This window comes from Panthera uncia, unplaced genomic scaffold, assembly GCF_023721935.1.
Source record: "Panthera uncia isolate 11264 unplaced genomic scaffold, Puncia_PCG_1.0 HiC_scaffold_599, whole genome shotgun sequence".
Classification (NCBI taxonomy): domain Eukaryota; kingdom Metazoa; phylum Chordata; class Mammalia; order Carnivora; family Felidae; genus Panthera; species Panthera uncia.
Genome location: NW_026059758.1, coordinates 1 through 19,069, shown reverse-complemented (window position 1 = coordinate 19,069; position 19,069 = coordinate 1). Strand labels below are relative to the sequence as shown.

Sequence of the window (19,069 nt, the reverse complement as noted above, 5' to 3'; positions counted from 1 at the left end):
CGGGGGTCCGTGTCACAGGGCGGATTCTGACTCAATAGGCAGGGGCGGGGCCCGGACTCGGGAGTTTCTAACCGGCTCCCTGGTGACGCGGCTGCGGCGGCTGGTCTGCAAACCCCACTTGGCGCTGCAAAGCCGTGGCCCTGATGGAGGAACTAGATTCTCAACTCTGCCCTCAGAGCTCCCAGGCCGCCCTTCAGGAAGGAGTGCCAGTGGGGGGTGAGGGGGGTGGGGAGGGTGGTGAAGCCCCGACCTCCATAACCCGCCCTGCCCCAGCCATCCTAGACGCCAGAGCCGCGGGAATATTTTATTAAGTTAAGAAGGCTCATGGAGCAGAAGAGAAACGCCTTCATGGGGCGGCTCCAGTGGTTCCGTGCCCAGCACCCCCTCAGAGGAGGAGGTGAAGCCTTAGGGAGCTGCCGGCTCCCTCTGCCCATCTGTCCCTCTGTCCAGAGTCCCAAGGTGTGGGTCCCCTCGGGGCAGGAAGTAGTTAGTGGGAGGTAGGGTAGGAAGAGGGTGGCTGGCTGGCTCCCTGCCTCTCCCACCAGAGTCAACGCTGCCGTGGCCGCTGCTGCGCCCCTGCTGGACCCCCCCCCCTCACCCCCTGGGGCAGGGCCACGGGCCCAGAAGCCTGAGCCCCCCGTGGCTGGAGACAGAGGGGGAGCCAGCGTCCAGGAATTGGTTTTTTCAAAGTATAAAGTGTTGGGGGGGGGGAAGGAAAAAAAATCTATATAAAAATCTCTTCACATATAAAATCCTGAAGAAGGTGCAAAAGGTAAGACCCAGTGCGAGGGGCGCGCTCAGATACGCAGAGTGTGTGTGTGTGTGTGTGTGTGTGTGTGTGTGCGCGCGCGTGTGTGTGTGCACCTGTGTGCGTGTGTGTGGTGGGGACGAGTGCACGTGCGGCCCACAGCGGGCGGGGAGAAAGCTTGGCTTCTGACTTCCATCCGGCAGGAAGGAGGGCGACTGACTGGTCCCCTCAGTCTGGGGGCGTCTGCTGCGGGGCTCGGCCACCAGGACCTGGAAGACAAGAGTCGGGGAGCGGCAGGCTTAGGCCAGGCAAGGGCGGCGCTGGGCCTGGCCCACAGGGTGGCCTTTCCTGCGCGTCTCGGGAAGTCCACAAGGACTGGTCAGAAAGAAGCAGCTCCAAGGGTGCCTGGGTGGCTCAGTCGGTTGACCGTCCGACTTCGGCTCGGGTCACGATCTCGCGGTTCGCGGGTTCGAGCCCCGCGTCGGGCTCCGTGCTGACGGCTCGGAGCCTGGAGCCCGCTTCAGATTCTGTGTCCCCCTCTGTCTGCCCTTCTGCTGCTTGCACTCTGTCTCGCTCTCAAAAATAAATACACACTAAAAAAAAACTTTTTTAATTAAAAAAAAAAAAAAAAAAAGAAAGGGAAAGCAGCAGCTCCAGGTAGAGCCGAAGCCTGGTAAGTCAGAGATGGCCGTAAGACTAAGTCGGGGGCCAGGCTCCATCCGTGATGTCGGAGGTGTGGAGCTCGGTGGAAGGAGCGCTGTGGCCGGTGAGGGATGCGCGTCACGCTGCCAGGCCTGAAGGTGGGGCCAGCGCCCGGCACCTGCCACCGCGGCCGACGCAGCTGAGCCAGCAGCGGGGAGGAGGGCCGCGGGCTGATGAGGCTGCGGGTGTGGCTGTCCCCATTCTAGAAAGGGGAACAGAGGCCACGAGAAGGAAGCGCCCTGGGCCCGCTGGCACGGTGAGTCGGGGGTGGATGAGCCTTGGGCTCGCACCTCCAGGCCCAGTGCCCGACTTGGCCCCGCCCCCGCTCGGCCGTGCCCGCCCCTCGGCACCTACCTTTACTCGGCCAGGCTGTTGCGCATCGACTCCTTCTCCCGCAGCGCAGCCATGGCAAGGCGCAGGTGCTCCTTCAGCTGCTCGATCTCCCGTTCCGAGCGTGTCTTGATGTGGTTCAGCTCTACGTACACATCCTGGTACTTTCCCGAAGCGAAGCGCTCCTTGTCCTGGGAGGGCGTGGAGGGGCCGTGAGGCCACGAAGCCTCCCCGACCTGGCCCGCCTACATGGCCCAGGCCCACGGCGCTCTCTGCCGGCACAGAGCAGCCAGGCCCCTGCACAGCCCTACGGCCCTGTCCCTTGGGGCGCCCCCTCGGCAACCCCTAGCCCTGAGTACACCCTCCCAGCACGGCCCAGTGAGCCTCCAGGATCATTTTCACCTCTCGAGACGGGAGCCGAGGTTCAGGGAGGCAAAGGCCACTCGGCAGTGAGCGGCCAGGATGTGAACCAGGTCGGCCTGGCCCAAGCCTTGGGCCCTTTCCATGAGTCTGACTCACACATGCTCACAGAGGATGTCAAAGACTTAGGGACGTGGCACCAGGCAGGCCAGGCTCACAACCCTGGACCCAAATCCGGGCCCTTCCCCACTGCCAGCCACGCAGCTTCCTCACTGGGACGCATGCTCCACCCCGCAGGGACTTGGGTCTTTTCTGTTCACAGCTGTCTCTCCAGCGCCTAGCACGGTGCCCGGCACACAGTAGATGCTCAGTAAAAATTTGCCGAATAAATAAAAGCAAGTGTGGCCGTGGCCAAGTCACTTATCCTCTCTTAGCCTGTTTCTTTGTCTCCAAATAGGGACAAGGACACCTTGTCCTCGGGAGAGGCCCGAGGAGAGCCGTGACATGAGGAGGCAAGGAGAGTGCCTGGCACAGAGCAGGCGCTCACAGGTGGGTCCAGAGGCTCCCTCCCCAGCGGCCCCCAGTCAGGCCCTACCTTCTGCAGCATCTGTAGCTCATCCCGGAGGCACTGCACCTCCTTCTTCAGGTACTGGAGCTCGTTCTCCTTCACCCGCAGCAGCACCTGGGGTCATGGGCGCCAGGCTGACCCAGGGCCAAAGGCCAGGGCCACCCCGGCCCACGGCACCCTGCAGCCTGGCTCTCTCTGCCTCAGGCCCCTAAGATGCAACCCCCAACCTGCACCAAGACCCACCGCACCCCATGGGCAGGCTCCTCCAGGAAGCCCTCTCTGATTTCTCCTTGCTGGTTCGAAGATTCAAGAAGTTAACAGATATGAAGGACTTACAGAAGCTCCAGACAGAGTAGAGCCATATATAAATTTTCGTACAATAAAATAAAACACGAGGGTGATCCTAGGATCACACACGTTTTCTCACTCCAGCCTCTCCCGGTAAGGGGGGTGCCAGCCTCATTCTACAGAGGAGATACTGGAGGGGGCAGGACCCGAATGGGAGGGCTGGACTCTGGCTGTAGGGCTCTCCTCCCTGGGGCCCAGCCCCGCGCGAAGCGATGCCACTCCCTGCCGCAGGGCACAGCCGGCCTGTCGGGGCCAAGAACCAGCCAGGCTGCCCGGCACAGGGGTGGGCGCTCACCTCCAGCTCACAGGAGCTCCGCTCGCTGCTGCGTCCACAGCCGTCGCTGGTGCCCTGCGAGGCAATGAAGCCGCGCAGCCGGTCGATCTCCTCTGACAGGCGGGCGTGCAGCTCCTGGGGGGCAGGGACGGTCAGCGCAGGGACGATGGACCGCCGGCCCCGGAGCCCCCCATCCCGGGCCAGGCTCACCTGGTTGTGGCGCAGCAGCTCCTGGCCCTCCTGCTGGCAGCGCCGTAGCGTGTGCTCACGCTCCTCGGCCTGCCGCGTCAGGGCCCCGATCTCCAGGCACTTCTGCGAGTACTGCTCGGACAGCACCTGCAGCTCCCGCTTCAGCGCCGCCACGTCCGACCTGTGCGGGGCGGAGGACGGCAAGGACGGCATGGGACTCGGGGCAAGACAGACTCAAAGCAGCTCCAGACTCCGGGTTCCCGCCCTAGTTTTGCCTTCAGTCCACTGTGGGGGTGTGACCTGGTGACAGCCTCTCTGGGCCGCAGGTGCCTCCCGTATGAGGGGCTGAGTTAAGCCTCAAAGGCCTCCCAGGTCCTAACATCCCAGAACTGTGCTCCGTGGCCAGGAGGGACACCTACTGGCCGAGGGTGGTACTGCATCCCAGCTCTAGGGGACACTAACCGGAAGAGGAGGGGGAGGCTGAAGAAGGGGTCTGAAGAGCTATCTCCGTGGACTGGCACGGGGGTCTGGCTGAGGCCCCACCGTTTCTGTTCCCTGTGCCAGGTGGCTGATCGGGAGTCTCAGCTGGGGGCAAAATGATGTGTCCTCTGCCGAGGGGCCTCGGCATAGGTTCCTGCCTCATAAACACCAAGGTGGGCAGCTAGGCCCTTAGCTCAGAACGAGGCCCAGCCCACAGACCCCAGGGTCCGGATGCCAGCTTACTGGTGCTGCTTGCGAAGGCCATCTGGACCCTGTTGGAGACTCCGTGTCTTGCTCAGTTCCCGGCTCAGCTCCTCCTGGTAGGCCTTCTTCATGGCTTCGATGGCTGGAGGCAGGGCAGAGGCATGGGGGGATCTTGGGGAGGGGTCAGCAACAGTAAGCTCCACCTCCTCCAAGGCCCCACAGATACCATGCAGGCAGGAGCAAAGAACACTGGACCAGGCTATATCAGGAGCTGAGGGGCTTTGGGTAAGTTGCTAGACCTCTCTGAGCCCATCTATCAAGGGAGGGTGACAATCCCTGTCTGACGGGACAGTGCTGGGGAGACGCCTCAGCATCTGACCACTGGTACGTCTTGTTGGTCATGTCCGGGTGAGGCCCCACACAGCCCGCCATCCCTGCAGAGCCTGGAGGGTTCTTTAACAAGGCCCAGCTCCCTTGCCCAGCCCGGCGGTCAGGAGTGCAGGGGCCGCAGCTGGTACAAATCTATGCAACTTTACGCAGGGCACTTAACCACTCTTTGCCTCCAGTCCCTTGTTGGAAAACAGGGTTACCAATAGCACCTTCTCTCGTGGGTTATTGGAAGATGCATGTAGAGCATTTAGAGCAATGCTTGGTCCAAAGTAAATGCCCAGTAAATGCTCCCGTTGGCTTATTTTTCGGGCTGTGAGCAACCAAGGACCAAGTGTTTCCACACTCACGCAGGGTTATTGGGAGGATTAAATGAGCCCTCACCCATAATCTTATCCATAATTCTCAAATCCGAAGGCTCTGAACACTGAGAGCTTTTCATAACTCTTTTGGTGGCAATCCCTGACCCGAACAGACGCAGGGCCACTTGCGGTCATTCTCAGCCCACGTTCAGCATGACTCTGAGAAATTTCACTGTAAAAACCTTAGTGCTAGATTCCAGGGGAGAGTCCAAACTCTGCTGGGAAGGATATCTAACTGATGTACTAAGTTATCTTCCTAAAATGCAAAACACACTGGCCCCAGGCTGTTTGCGATGAGGGGCCAACGGGGCCGCCGGGGGTGTGAAGCACGTGGCATAGCGCTGACAGGTGGGAAAGTTCTGGATCACGTGACTTCTCTCGTCCTTTCCTATCACTCTGCAAACCGCTCCGAAGTGCTTAGGATGTACCAGACCTACACAGCAGGTGCGCAGTGAACACAGGGAGGGAGGGAGCTGTCCAACGTCTCGGGCATTCCTGTTTCCGGCTTGGGAGGGCAGGGGGTGGGGTTCAGGGCACGGCTTTGCAATCAGGGTGCTCTGAGCTCCATCCCCGGCTCTGCCATCTGGACAAGTCACCAACCTCTCTGTGCCCGTCTATTCATCTGTTAAATGGGGGGCCCTCGATCAGGCACTGCAAGGGCCAAGGGTGCTCGCGTTCCCCAGAACGGGGCTTGGCAAAGGCTCACGCCTTTCCTCCCGCTCTGCCCAGGGTCCGGTCCTCTCACCCGGGGAGATGGCACTTCTGTGGCTGAGCAGGCTCTACCCCAGCACAGAGCGCGCACCTGAGCACGGAGTTGGGGCTCCGTGCGTGTGTACGGCTTGGGGGTGAAACCCCCCAGTGGCCGCAGGCCCCTGAGGGAGAGGAGTCACAACCCAGGGGGACAGTAGGGGCGGGGGGGGGGGAACCTTTTATTGCCTTGGTTTCCCTTTCTCAAGTAGGAGCAGAGGCCCGTTCTAGGGGCTCCAACCCCCCCCCCCCCCGGTTTCCCCAACCCCCCCTTGGGCCCCCCCCCCCCCTTATTGAAAGCTGTCCCCGATTCAGCCAGGGGCCGCAGCTGGGAGGCTCGTGGGGCGCAGGGTTCTCACCCGAGGCCGTGGCCGCCGTCTCCTCGGCCAGGAGCCACTCCTTCTCCTGCTGCAGCCGCTGCAGCTCCCGCTCATGGTGCCGCTGCAACTCCTCCATCACCTGCTGGTGCGAGGACTCCATCTCGGCCAGGCTGCGCTCGCACGCCTCCTGCGGGCGGGAGGCCGGCACGTCCCGGGGCTGCCCCCACTGCCCAGGACACGGGCCCCCTCCCCAGCCCGAGGCGGGGAGCCTCAGGGGCAGGCTTCTCCACCTCGCCTCCCTGGAGCCGGGAGCCACCGGCCGCACCTGCGCCTGCTCCCCCGGTCCACAAACCTCACCCTGTCACTCTCCTGCTTCAAACCCTTCTGAGGCTCCTATCCTGTGGGGCCAAGTCCCTGCTCCCCTGTCCGACCCTCGTGGCCTCAGCCTGGGCCTTTCCCCACCAAGGAAGATGGGGAACACCAGTCACGGCATGTTCACATCTCTGAGCTTTAGCTAAGGCTAAGCCCTCTGCCTGGAACGTTCTTCCGCTACTTTCTCTTCCGGGATAACTGACTTTGGCCTGCAGCCCAGCTCAGTGTCCTCCCTGCTCTGCCTCTGGACGGCCTCTCCCCTGCCTCCGAAGGCTCTGCTTCTGCTGGACTAGAAGTTCTCCCAAGACAGGGAAGACCTGACCCAGCTCGGAGTCCCCGGCGTCTGGACCAGGGCCTGACATGGGGCAGGTGCTGAGTAAGTGAACTGAAATTGATGACATCACAACACAGGGCCTGCAGAGAAGACTGGCAAGTATTTAGAAGACTGCTAATGCCCACCGCTTGGGAGAGTCAGCTGTGACGGGTGTGCCGAGGGCAGTTGATGGCGTCACCACACTTTCAGTAACCCCATCCCTCGACCTAGCAGAAAGTCACATGTATAAAGACCTGCGGACGAGGGTGAAACAGATGAAAACGGGACACGGTCCGAGTCCCTAACGGGGGAGCCCTTAAATAAAGGATGGGATCGAGCCTTGCAAAAGAGGAGGCAGGAGGGCAGAGAGGGAGAAGTGACCACGGAAAGTCAATGGCGGGAAGCGAGGGGGACCAGACTCTCTGTTGCAGGCTTTGAAGATGAGGGAAGGAGCCAGGAGCCAAGGAGCACAGGTGGCCACAAGCCGCCGGGAAAGGTGAGGAAATGGGCCCCACCTGGAGTCCAGCGAGATCTGCGTTAGGCTACCGTCCTTCAAAACCCTGAGATGGTAACTTTGGGTTATTTAAGGTTGTGGTAAATTTCTTTCAAGAGCAACAGGAAACTATACGGATGTGCTCAAAGGTAACCAAGGTGACCCCTGGGGTGGGAGCAGGCAGGAGAAGGAGAGCTCAGGTGTTTATTTCTAACCTTTTGATTTGTTTGAATTATTTTCGAAAATGTAAACATATTTCTTATGTATTTGAATTTAAGATCATTCAAAAGGGAAGGGCAAGAGCCCCAAGAAGAAATCGAAGCAGAGGGCCAGATGCGACAGTATACTCCACCCCCCCCCCCCACCCGATACCATAGGGCACGGTGGGTGGGGACCGACCTCCACCTGTCCAGCAGCCACACCAGAGGGCTATAAGGGCCAGGCCTCCTGGGTCCAGGTGTTCTGAGTGGGGGGCAGGGAACATCTGTCCCTCTGCATGTGTCCTCCGTGTCCCTCCAGTGACAACAACAGAATATAGCTTTGGAGTTCCACACACTGGGTCCAGAGCCTCGCTGTACCGGAGTGAACTTGAACGAGCCCCTTCCCCACTCTGAGCCTCAGTGTCCTCATCTATAAAAGACCCATAAGGCCAACTCATGAGGGTCCCTAAGATAAACCCACCTACAGAGATGGGAGCAGCACAGGGGGTGGGGACTGATGTTCTTAAAGGGCCAGATCAGGCAGGCGGACCCGGCAGTTAATAGGGGGTCAGAGGCAGGACCGAGACCAGGAGGAGGGGCTCCTAGAAGGCCAAGTGCTATTCTCTCTGACATATCTTCCCGAAGGCCGGCAGCCACCTCTGACAGGGATCAAAGTAGATGAAGAAATGCCTGTAACCCCCCCCCCCCCCCCCCCATTAGGCTGGAGGGGGGCAAAGGAGGCACCAAAACCCCCGGGGGGGGAGCCCCCAAACCCCCCCCCCCCCCCCCCCCACCCAGCTGCTGTCTATGGAAGCCCCACAAGCTAAAAGATTCCAGGACGAAGATACCAGGCTGGGGAATCTCTCCCCAGCCGTCCGCTCTCCAGGGTCTGCTGAATCCCCAGCCACCTCCTCCTGGGCTGGCGAGGGGACACAGATAGCTCAGCTCCTCTGGTCTGGCACCCTCCACATCTGGGGCCCCTCCTCCACTCCCGTCTTTGGCTTGTTTCCTTATCATTCCCTTCTCACCTCCCCCGATTCCGTCTGTACCATTCCCATCCCAACCTAACAGGATGAAAACACCGACAGCCTTTGTGGTGTCCAATGGCCCCACGGGGACCAGGAAGCCTGGGATGCAGACACAGGTCTGCCTCCCGCTTGAAGGTCTCACCGCCTCTCTGGGCCTCGGTTTCCCCATTGAGAAGCTGAGAAGTCAGAGCAGTGCTTTTCGAACTTCACTTGAGGGACAGAAATCTTTCCCCAAAGGAAATCTAATGCAGGTTCTAAGAGTAAAATCGAAGAGGCTGCTCGGATACCCCTGGCTATGAATGGACCCACCCAGAAAGGTAGCCCCTGGGGCGTCGAAGGGCTCCAAGTACAGTCTGAGGCCCTCTGGGTGGGGGTCTCTGAGGGTGTCCCAGCTGCCTCAGGCTGTGGGGTTAAGCCACACCCAGCCTGAAGACGCCCCACCCACTCTGTCCTCTGACCTCTAGAGAGCCTTTAACAACACTGGTCCCTCCCTCATCACACCCCTCCCTATGTCAGGTGACCCCAAAGTCACGCCCCCTCCCCTACTCAGGTCCTAACTCCCCTTGGTCCGGGTCTCCCTTCAGTTGAATGCTTCACCCACCACTCAGCTCCAGACGGCTCCCTGGCCTCGCACAGCCGCCCAGACTCAGGGCCCCTAGGGGCTCTCCTCTATCTGCTTTGGGCCCAGTCACCCAGTCCTAACCTCTCCTCTCCACACACCCTCCTACAGCCCTCTCTCCTTAGGTCACCGTCCTAGCTCCTGACGCTGGCCCTGTGCCCTCCCAAGCCCCCCTCCACCCCAACACCACTTTCCCCACGTCATTGTCAGACCCCAAATCTCCTCAGGTCTGCGGAATGAGCTCCCAACTCCTTGGCTTGCTGGAGGTCTCCACTGTAGACACCCACCGGCCCTCCACCTCTGGCCCCAGCCCGTGCCCCCACCCCAAACCAGTGCTCTGCTCAATGCCCGCCCCCCCCCCGGAAGCCTGCCTGAGAGCCCCGCACATCGACCTCCAACCCTGGAGCTTCTAGAAGGCCCCGCCCACACAGAGCCTAGGATCCCAGCACTCTTTTCTACTTTAGGCAATGGCGGGCTGACGGCCGACAGCTGATGGTCATATATTTTGCAATTCTGTGACACGATTAAGCGCAGCCATTTTAAAAGTTAAAGTATATACGTTTACAATCAACTACGTTAAAAACAAAGGTGATACTCATTCATCACTTCCTAATTATTTCACTGCATTTTATTATTGTTTATGCTCTTGAGGTTTTTTTTCTTTGTTTTTAAAGATTTTATTTTTAAGTAATCTCTACACCCAACGTGGGGCTCGAACCCAAGACCCCGAGGTCAAGAGTCCCGCGCTCCACCGACTGAGCCAGCCAGGTGTTCCTGTGCTCTTGAGTTTATTTACATCTTCTGTATCTTGTATGGTGGAAACGCTCTATAATTCTGTGCACGTGTATCTTCCCGATTCGGTGTTCAGGGACATCAGCCACAGTGGGAGTATTTACACCACGGAAATTGGTGAGCATTGCACGTCAGGGCTTGATTTAGTGTTTTGCTGACTTAAGCGAGGGATGAGAAAACGCTAACAATGCAGATTCAACTTCCCAGCGTGCCACATCTACGACCATCACATTGTCACTAGAACACGGACCTGAGAAAATAACTCTAAATGGAATATTCTCAAAAGGAAACTATTCTCCAATTCGGCCAAGAAGCTGCAAGTGACGTTGATCAACTAGAGTTTTGACAGATGTCTTTTTGTTTTACTCGTGAACACAAACCAAGCTGTCAACCGACACGCACGGCAGAACGACACTCGCTTGTCAGTTAGCTGTGCATACAAGCGTTCGGAAAAACCAATGAAAGTCACAGTCAATTCCGAGAAAAGGCAATGTGCTATATATGTGGAATTCACAATAAAAGTTATATATTTTGTACTTGTACACTGTGTCCTACACATCCTTTCGATCAGTAAAATTTATGGGAAACGTACGTTAGTGTGTATGTGTTTACATACACATGGGTTTTTCTGTCAAACGGTTACCAGACCACTGTCCCAGGCAGACGGAGTGTCCCCTGGGGGCCACTGGAGGGTCCCACATCCCGCGGGCCTTGGCCTGGTAAACACGGGCAGGATTTCTCTGTGCTTAGGGAGTGACCCCGGGGGCCTGCCCGTTGGGGATCCCATTCCCCACTGGCCCTCCTTCCCCAGGGTGGTGTGGGAGAAGGGGTCCACGTGCAAAATGTCACATGGGGGCTCACACACAGGCTCTGCAGTCAGCCGGAACCGAACTCAAATCCCACCTCTGACATCTGCAGCTCAGTTGACCTCGGGCAAGTCCCATAACCTCTCATAGCTCAGTGGCTTGTCTGTAAAACGGGCACAGTGATCACGTCTACCCGCTGGGTACGTGACATACGAGGACGCATATGAAATGCCTCGCACGGGTTCCGCTACGCTCCCAGAACGTTAGCTGTTCTCTGAAGCCACGGCAACCAGAAACCTGCCCCGAGCCCCCCACGAAACAGCCCCCCGGCCTCACCTGCGAGATGTAGCCCGGGGGGATATGGCTGTCCTCCTGGGGCCTGGGTGCACTCTGAGGGGCCTCTCCTTGAAGGCGCCATGCCTCCAGCTGGGCGCGGAGACACTGGACCTACAGGGGGAGGAGGCGAGGTCAGCGGGAACCTGGAAGCCGGCAAGGGTCTGGTGGCAGGCAGTGAGGAGCTTTGGGTCTGGGAAAGGGAGGTGGCCTGCGGCCGAAATGCAGGCCAAGGGGACATTCCAGCACTTTCCTGGATGGCCAGGTCAGTGACCCAGGAGAACTCTGTCCCAGAGAAGACTAAACGGGGTTGGGAGCAGGACACTGTGATCACAGATATTTACCCCTGCAGGCGGCAGGGAAACGTCTGAGCCTCAGTTTCCCGCCAGGACAATCAGGACAAGGTCTACCCTCTGGGACCACGCGACCGCTTGGGAGGGTTACATGAGCCAATGTAGGTAAAGGAGGCCTAGGACGAGGTATTCAGAAGATGCCTAATAAGTGCTCTCTCCCTCCTCTCCCCTTCTCTTTGGTTGCGGAGGACAAAACTAAGGAGGAAAAAAAAAAAAAAAAAAAAAAAACACCCCAAAACGAGAAAACACCGAGGTCCAGGAAGCAAGAGTCTGGTTCACGGGAGTCTGGGGCACCACACGGTGAATCAGGGGTGAGCTTCCCGTCACTTTAGGAATGCAAGATAAACGCCACAGCGCGACGGCAGGGACAGGCGGGGCGCCGGTGGGGCGAGGGGGCTCCCCGAGGCCGGCCGGGATGCCTACCTCCTTCTCCAGCGCCTCGTGGCTGTCACGCGGGGGCCCGCGGCGCTCCCCGCGGCTTTGGTTGAGCAGGGCGGTGAGAGGCACCCGCTTGTTCTCCCGCAGGGGCAGCTTCTCCAGCTCCTGCCACTTCTTCTCAATCTCCTCACTGAGGCGGCTCTGCTGGTCCTCGGTCAGGGGGGCCCCCGGGCCCCGGCGCGGCGCCTCGCCGGCCGGCGTCTCCACAGGCCTGCCGTCCGTGGCCTCAAACCACTTGCGACGCTCCTCGGAGCGCTGCGCCAGGTCCCGCTCCAGCTCCTCCTGCTTGGCCGGGCGGTCGGGAGCGCGGGCCGGGGTGCGGGCCCGCTGCGGGGAGCCCTGAGTCAGCGGGGAGAGCTCCACGTAGTCCAGGGACTGCCGCTGCCCGTCTGCCTTCCGCGGGCCGCCCCGACCGATGACCTCAGAGCCCACCCGCTGCTCCCCCGCCTTCAGGGAGCCCTTCTGGGTGCTGTGCGGCGTGTTCTCCTTATTGCAGTCCGAGAGCCTAGGGTGCCAGCAGAGCCCCGTCAGGAGGGATGTGTGACGCTCAGCCCCCAAGCCTGCGCTTCTGGAGCGCCACCCCTGTGCCAGGGCCCGGGGACAGACCCCGGTGGGGGAAGCAACCCAACCTAGAGGTTACAACTAGAGATTCATCATTAAAGGACCCTGGGAACCATCCCAGCTCCAACGCTTAGCAGCAGAGGGACCAGGAGAGCTGGCTTCCCTCCTTGACCCTCGGTGACCGCATCTGTAACATGGGACAACGGTGCCCCTCACAGGATGGGCGTGAGCACTAGGCAAGTGAATGTGCCTAAAGCGACCGCGAGCCCTTTGCCAAGGCTGATCAAAGTGTTATTACGAAGGTGCGGTTTGGGGCAGGGTCCTGGGTTCAAGAGGCTCACAGTGGAAAGGGGAAGATGCCCACGGTCACGGTTGAGGGGGTGAACAGTGACCTCTGGGTGCACAGAGCATGAACGGCGGCAGTCGGCCCCTTCTTCCGTTACTTGCCCAGGCAAAAACTACGCCTCCCGGCGTCCCGTGCAGCTGTGGGGCCACGTGACTACATTCTGCCCAGTGCTGTGAGAGGCGGCACCCTTTCCAGGACCAAACGTGCCCTGGCCTGGCCCCTGGCTGGGACTCCGTGAGGACAGAGCCAAAGGCGGGAGTCGTGGGCCACGGAGCTGCCCCACCAGGCCTGGAGGGCACACCTCTGGATTGTTCTGGAGAGAGAAAGAAATCTCGCCCTTATTTATGCCACTGTGTTCGGGGCTTCTTTGTTACAGCAGCTGAGACTACAGACTAAGTAACGGTCGGGCTGCGTAGACCTGCAGAGTCTACAGAGGGCTCCTGGGCACATCCCTCACGTGAAGGAGGGGCCGCACTCAGCGTGACAGATACGGAATGTAAAACTCAGACAAGTAAGTCACTGGCCGGACGCCGAATAGCCGAGGTATGGCCAGGTCGGGGGGCTCGTGCCGGGGGCCTCCCGATACAATACTCTGCTCCTGCTGTCCCACAGCTGCAATTCCCCGCCCCCCGCACAGGCGGCTAGGGTTCACACTGTGTGCGGGTTCTGCCACCAGCTTACTCAGCCCTCCTACCCTCTAGTCACCTCCAGAGAGTGAGAGCTCCCCATCCAGACACCCTCTGCCTAACTGGCTTAGACGCAGCTCCCACGGTGCATAGACAATCAGCCACCTAGTGGTGGGGGGCGGGGGGGAGGGAGGGGGGTGTCTTTGACTCACTGGCATCTTCTCCAAAGAGTCAAAGCCCCTTCCCACCTTTGAGGCTGTCGCAGAATATAAAGGCATGGCAGTCAAACCTCAAAGTATCTTCAGGGGGGTGCCAAGAACGCTCACTGCCCTCTCTCCATTTTGTTGATGGAGAAACTGAGGCCCGGGAGGCACAGCCGCGGGGCCCTCTGGCATGTGCCAGAACCCCACTCAGGGAAGCGGGAGGAAGCGCCTCCCTCAAGGTCCCGCTCCAGCTCGGCACATACTTGGTGACATCCGGGGCGGAGGTTGGCCGCACGGTCTTCCTCAGAGCCTCGATCCAGTTTCGCCGGATACCCGAGGTCATGGCCGACAAGGTGTAGACAGCATCCTTGGTCTGCAAGTCCACCCCACGGGCAGGTTGCCACACGGCCAGCCCCACCGCTCCCTCGCCACCGTGCACCCCCAGGGAGGGTGGCCCGTCCCCCGCAGGAGGGCATCTGAGGTCCTGCGCCTGGGGATGAGCTCCCCTCCGCCAGCTGGCTCCAAGGTCTCCCCAACATTCAGCCCCAGTGACAGCCGGGGTCTCCCCCGACACGCAAAGTGCCGGCGGCAGAGCTTCTGACTGGCTCTGAGGACAGGGGCTCTAGGTGAACGAGGGAAGCCCATCACCCCCGATCAGGCCCCCCCCCCCGCCCCCGCACAGAGTCTCACGTGGATCTGGAAGCCATAGTTGCGCTGCACCGCGTACTCGGTGACATCCGTGCAGGAGCGCAGGTCGATCTCGCCATCCAGCTCGTCTGCCTGCCGCGGGAAGGCCACGACGGTCCACGATTTCCACTTTCCCCACCTAGGCCCCCCAAGCCCCTCCCGGGGACACCCCCCTCCCCAGCACCTGATGGCGGCAGGGAGCCTCCCCACTTTGTCTCACCTCCTCTGCGGTGGAGTCCCTGTAGTACTTAAGGCTTGAATCTGTCAGCACAAACCAATGCTTCTTCCACTGTGAAGGAGACGTGGCGGTGAGCGAGGGGACGGGGCGGCAGGGAGGGTGGGACGAAAGGGTGTGTGCGTGCACCACTCTACAGCTGTCCTGGGTCTGGCCAGGTCGACCGTGGGGGCCCCGGCCCCCTAAGCTGCCCTGTTGGGGAGCCAGCGGGGGAGGGGGTCAGAGAAGAGTCAGAAAATCCAGATTTTGCAGCCTGGCCCTTCCAGGGGCAGCGTCTGTGAAAGGGGTTGGCTTTTCCTCAGTGACCACACCTTCCCTGTCCTCCTGGGAGCCCTTCTCTGACTTGCTGACAGCAACAAAGCCCTCTGGACCCTCTCCGTCAAGATCACCAAGGCTCCTACAAGTGCACGACCCCCCCCCCCCCCGCCCCAGGGCAGACCAGGAAGGGGCTGTGACCTGTGTAAGGCCATTCACCTAGCAAGTCAGGGAGCAGAGCTTTGCGAGTCGTTTTCCCCATGGCCCTCTGGACCCCCTCAGTAACCAAGGACAAGTCTCCCAGAGTAAGACTGGAAGGTGGCCTGGGGGGGGGGGGGGGGGGGGGGGGGGTGGGAGGTAGGTGTCTGAGCACTGGTCCTATTCTGTTTCTTGATCGGGTTGCTGGTTACACGCGTGTTCGGCTTGTGAGTGCGTTATCTGCACATTTATGATTTGGGCCCCTTTCTGCAGTGCCGCTCTCTGCTCCGGCGGGCACTGGGCTGGCAGGACGCACAGCGAAGGGTAGGGGCGCCACCACAGCCTGATGTTCAATGTGCCAAGCTCAGCCCGCCTCTGGGCTTCTGGCCATTCACTGGAATGCCAGTCAAGGTCCGCCCACCACCAGGGTCAGCACATATCACCCAGTCCTCAGCCCTCCGGGGGCTCCCCCACATCACTAAACTCCATCCACGTTGTTATTTCAAATATTTAGGCTTCTTTCCTCAAGAAATGGCAAGTTTTCAGGGGTGTGCTGGGATGACACTTTCAACTTCTTTCTACACGGCCTCCCCGAAGAAATAGGGGTTGAGCCTCCAAGAGACCTAGATTACAACGATTTTATCCCTAGCTGTGTGTCTTTGGTCAAGTATCTCGGCCTCTCTGAGCTCCATTCTTGGCACTTGTGAAGGAAGGCTAATAAGAAGGTCGGAAGTGTCTATCCCTCCCTAGTCTATGACAGTTGAGGAGCTAGATGGAGTTCTATGGCCTTAGGCAGCCCAAGTTCTAGGCCTGGGTCTACCGAAGCGGTGACTAGGCCCAGAGGAGAAGTAAGCTTTGTGGGCCTGTCCCCTGTCCGTGCACCAAGGGGCTGGGCTGGCTGAACTCCCGGGGCCCTTCCAGCTCGGACATTCCAAAACCCTGTGAAAGAAGATGAGCAGTGGCCAGCTCTGGGTGGGGCCTGTAATCTCTGCCCTCCAGAGACCCTGGGTGGGGAGGCTGGGAAGGGTCACTGGCAGGGTGCCAGGCCTTGTGTGAGCCTGGAGCGTAGCCACCAGAGGACTGGCGAGCAGGCAGCAGGAACGGAAGGCTGTGGGCTGGAGGGAATAAAACATGTGGGGAGGAAACACAATGAGATTCCCTTTGGCTCCGGGCCCTCCCCGGCATGCGGGCTGCGTGCCGACCCGAGCCACGGGCGCATGCAGGACAGGGGTGGGGAGACGTCCCCTCCCAGGCTGAGCGGGCAGGGAGCCAGCTCCAGCTCCCAGACTCCATCAGCCTGGCAGCTGAAAGGGCAGAGCCAGCGACAGGCCGCTGTCCCTGCTGGTTCTAAGGACGGACACGTTAGAGACAGGGAAGGGTCATTAGCTGAGCTATGGCAGAGACCCTACACGGCCCGACCTCTCTGACCCTGCTGTCTACCCTGGAAAGAATCCTCGTTATCCATATGCCCGTTTCATAGACGTGGACTTAACATCTTCACAGACTTCACGTACGTCCTTCACAGAGGACGTAACCAGGGGAGCCCCAGGTGGGTGAGACTTCCGAGCCTGCGCTCTGAGACCCACTTCTATGGGGAGGGAGAGGCTCCCGCATGGCTGAGTCTTGGGGGAATCTGTAATGTCTCAGGCCAGAGGACCTCTGTGAAACCCTCAGACCCAGTCAGGGTCATCAAGAGGGGAGAGGGCCCAGGGGCTCTCAGTGAGAGGAGGGGATAGGGCGTAGGGCGTGAGGGGCTAGGAGGCCTCTACCCCTGCCACCCTGTATGCCTGCAGACTGTCCCAGGGGGCCAAGATGACAGCAGCCTCTGCTTTCCACCCCCTCAGCCCAAGGCCCACCCTGACTGCACGAGAAATGCCCTCCCTCAGGGTGCCCACTCTGAGCCCACCTGCACCCCTCCGCTCAGAGGCCAAGCTCTCTAGAGGCGGAGATAAGCTGCGGAAGCAGCTCAGACTCCTGGGCTGCCCCCAAAGACCCCCTGGGGCACTGAAGCTGCACAGGCCAACCCCTCCCCTCTGACTGCAGCCCTCCTACCTCCCCAGGCTCGTCCAAGATCGACATCCATCCTTTCTTGAAGTTGAGCAGATCAGGCTATGGAGAGATAAGGAGGCACATAAGTTAGGCCCGGTGGAGAACCAACTGGGGCTGGGGAAGGAGTGTTGTACCCATCCTGCCCCTGAGTCCTGCGAGGCTGAGGTCCTGGAAAGCCAGGAGAGGGGGCTGAGGGCCCAGGTAACCCCCAAATCCGGGCAGGCTCCCCAACCACTGAGATAGCCTTGGCCCCTGTCCCCGACAACCTCTGAGAGCCAAGACGGCAGGCAGGGTGACTGGCACATCTACCACAGGTGGCCAGGCTCCCCTCCTGCCAGCCTACTTCCTCACGAAAGAGCAGGAGAGAGACCCCAGAGGGCTCCGAGAACAGCCTGAACCAGCAGGGCTGAGCAAACTGTCCAGTCGCTCTCACCGACAAGGCCAGGAGGCCCACCAGGAAAATGCCTTAAAGCCCCCGCTCATCCCCAACCCACTGACCCTCCTGTGGTCCAACCAGCCCTGCCCTGCCCTTCCCTTGTCCCCTGGAGACTCTGAAAGATGGAGCCAGGCCCAGGGTGGGGTCAGAGATCTACGGAAGGGCCAGGAAGATAGCACTTCGGTGGAGGCAAGCCCTACCTGCCGGGTGCTGCCCAGGGGGGCGCGGCCCCGGGGTCGGGGGGCTCCCAGCCGCTGCATGTTCCAGAGGCCTGTGAGCTAGGTACCCCCTCCCACCCCCACCTAGATGAAACAGATGCTCATCCGGGTGGTTTCTCTGGCCACACCCATCTGATGGGCGCCAGCCACCTGACCCTCCCTGCCCACCGGCAGACTTCTCTCTCGTGTCTAAGGCCTGGTCCCTCAGCAGAGTGTCAGCTTCTGCCCGCTGGCAGGGGGGAGAGCAGGGCGGGCCAAGCTGCGGGCAGGGAGGAGGTGGCCACCTGTCGCTATGGCCCTGAGCCCACCTATCAGTACCGCCATCACGGCCTCACCAGGCCAAGGTGTCTGGTTGCCTGGGAAGGAGCTTGCAGCTCGGCTCCGTGGGGTGGGCAGCAGAGACAGCAGCTGGAAACCGGAGCCACCTGACCTGGCCACCTCCCCTGACCCGCCTTCCTCCCCATTCTCCTCTTCCTCAGGTGGAGGAAGTGGCCTAAGAGGGGCTTGGCCCCGGGGCCTGGACATCCACAGCCAGCCACAGCCCAGGCTGTGCATGCAGCCAGGGCCCCTGGATCTCAGCAGGTCAGCAGCCCCACCCCTGCAGGGCAGCCCCTCCCTGCATACCTGTCTGAGGGAGGGGACCCAGGCTCGGCTCAGAGCTGGGAAACCCTGGGGCTGTGTTTGCCCTGTCTCTCTTCATTCTTCCTCACCCTGTTCCCCACGAGTGCCAGAGGCTGCCCGGGGTGGTCCCAAGCGAAGACTGAAGATTGGCAGCTACACTCGGGGCCACCGAGTCACTTGGGTAACCTCCCTTCAGACCGGGACCTCCAGTGACCCCCAAGGTCTGGCCCATGGTGACTAGGCCTCGGGAAAAACCTGCTGAATAAATATCACTCCCCCACCCCCCCTTTACCTTCCTGATCGAAATTCCTGTGCTTTGGGGGCAGTCTCCACCCTCACCCCCTGGCTCTGAGAAGTCAGGCTATCTGGGATGGCCCACAGAGCTGGCCTTGCTGTCCAGGGGAAAGCCCCTGGGAAGGACGAGCAGACCACCGGGCCATTCAGACTGGGCCAGGGCTGAGGGATCAGCCATAGGCTTCCAGAGCTGAGCAAGGGCTCCCCAGCTAGAATGACAGGCTGGGACCCCAAGGGGTGCCTGGGAAGCAGGGGGGGGAGGAGGGGTCCCTGTGACCTTCCCCTCCCTGAGCCCTGGCTGCCTAATGTAGCAAATGATGCTGGGGGTAGGGGTGCGGGGGGTGGGGGTCCTGCCGTCCCCAAAGCTTTGTGAGAGGGCTGAATGAGCTACGTGTGGAGGAGCTCGGTGACCCTCTGGAAGCTGGTACAAACACACTACGAGCATGTCAGGTACGAGATGGGCACAGTGACCTTGGAGGGAGGAGGATGCCAGTGTGAGATTTTAAACCTGCTGGCAGGAGTGGGGCGGGGGGGGGACAGGTCCTGCAGTCACCTGGGAACCTCTGTCCAGGGT

The 19,069-nt window shown here is 60.4% G+C and overlaps 1 protein-coding gene across 2 annotated transcripts; it reads right to left on the bottom strand.

The window, feature by feature from the left end:
* Positions 1-289: 289 nt before the first annotated feature.
* On the bottom strand, positions 290-18,703 carry LOC125918257 (TRIO and F-actin-binding protein-like). Of its 2 annotated transcripts, none has more exons than XM_049624275.1 (13): positions 16,930-18,703; positions 14,410-14,616; positions 14,193-14,282; positions 13,766-13,875; positions 11,752-12,271; positions 10,979-11,089; positions 6,059-6,206; positions 4,243-4,345; positions 3,541-3,700; positions 3,352-3,465; positions 2,736-2,822; positions 1,805-1,971; positions 290-1,017 (listed from the first exon to the last, which is right to left on the bottom strand). In XM_049624275.1, the coding sequence occupies exons 1-12, from the start codon at positions 16,954-16,956 to the stop codon at positions 1,807-1,809; spliced, it is 1,842 nt and encodes a 613-aa protein (XP_049480232.1). In that variant the 5' UTR covers positions 16,957-18,703; the 3' UTR covers positions 290-1,017; positions 1,805-1,806. The 2 variants fall into 2 exon arrangements, with proteins under 2 accessions (XP_049480232.1, XP_049480233.1); XM_049624276.1 differs by having other exon boundaries at positions 14,410-14,478; positions 16,930-18,693.
* Between the last annotated feature and the right edge of the window lie 366 nt (positions 18,704-19,069).

Coding starts and splice junctions, on each gene's coding strand:
- LOC125918257 (XM_049624275.1), bottom strand. CDS start 16,956: ATGTCGATCTTGGACGAGCCTGGGGAG. Junction 14,283..14,409: donor GGGACTCCACCGCAGAGGAG/GTGAGACAAAGT, acceptor TTCCCGCGGCAG/GCAGACGAGCTGGATGGCGA. Junction 6,207..10,978: donor CCCCGGGCTACATCTCGCAG/GTGAGGCCGGGG, acceptor TCCCGCCCGCAG/GAGGCGTGCGAGCGCAGCCT.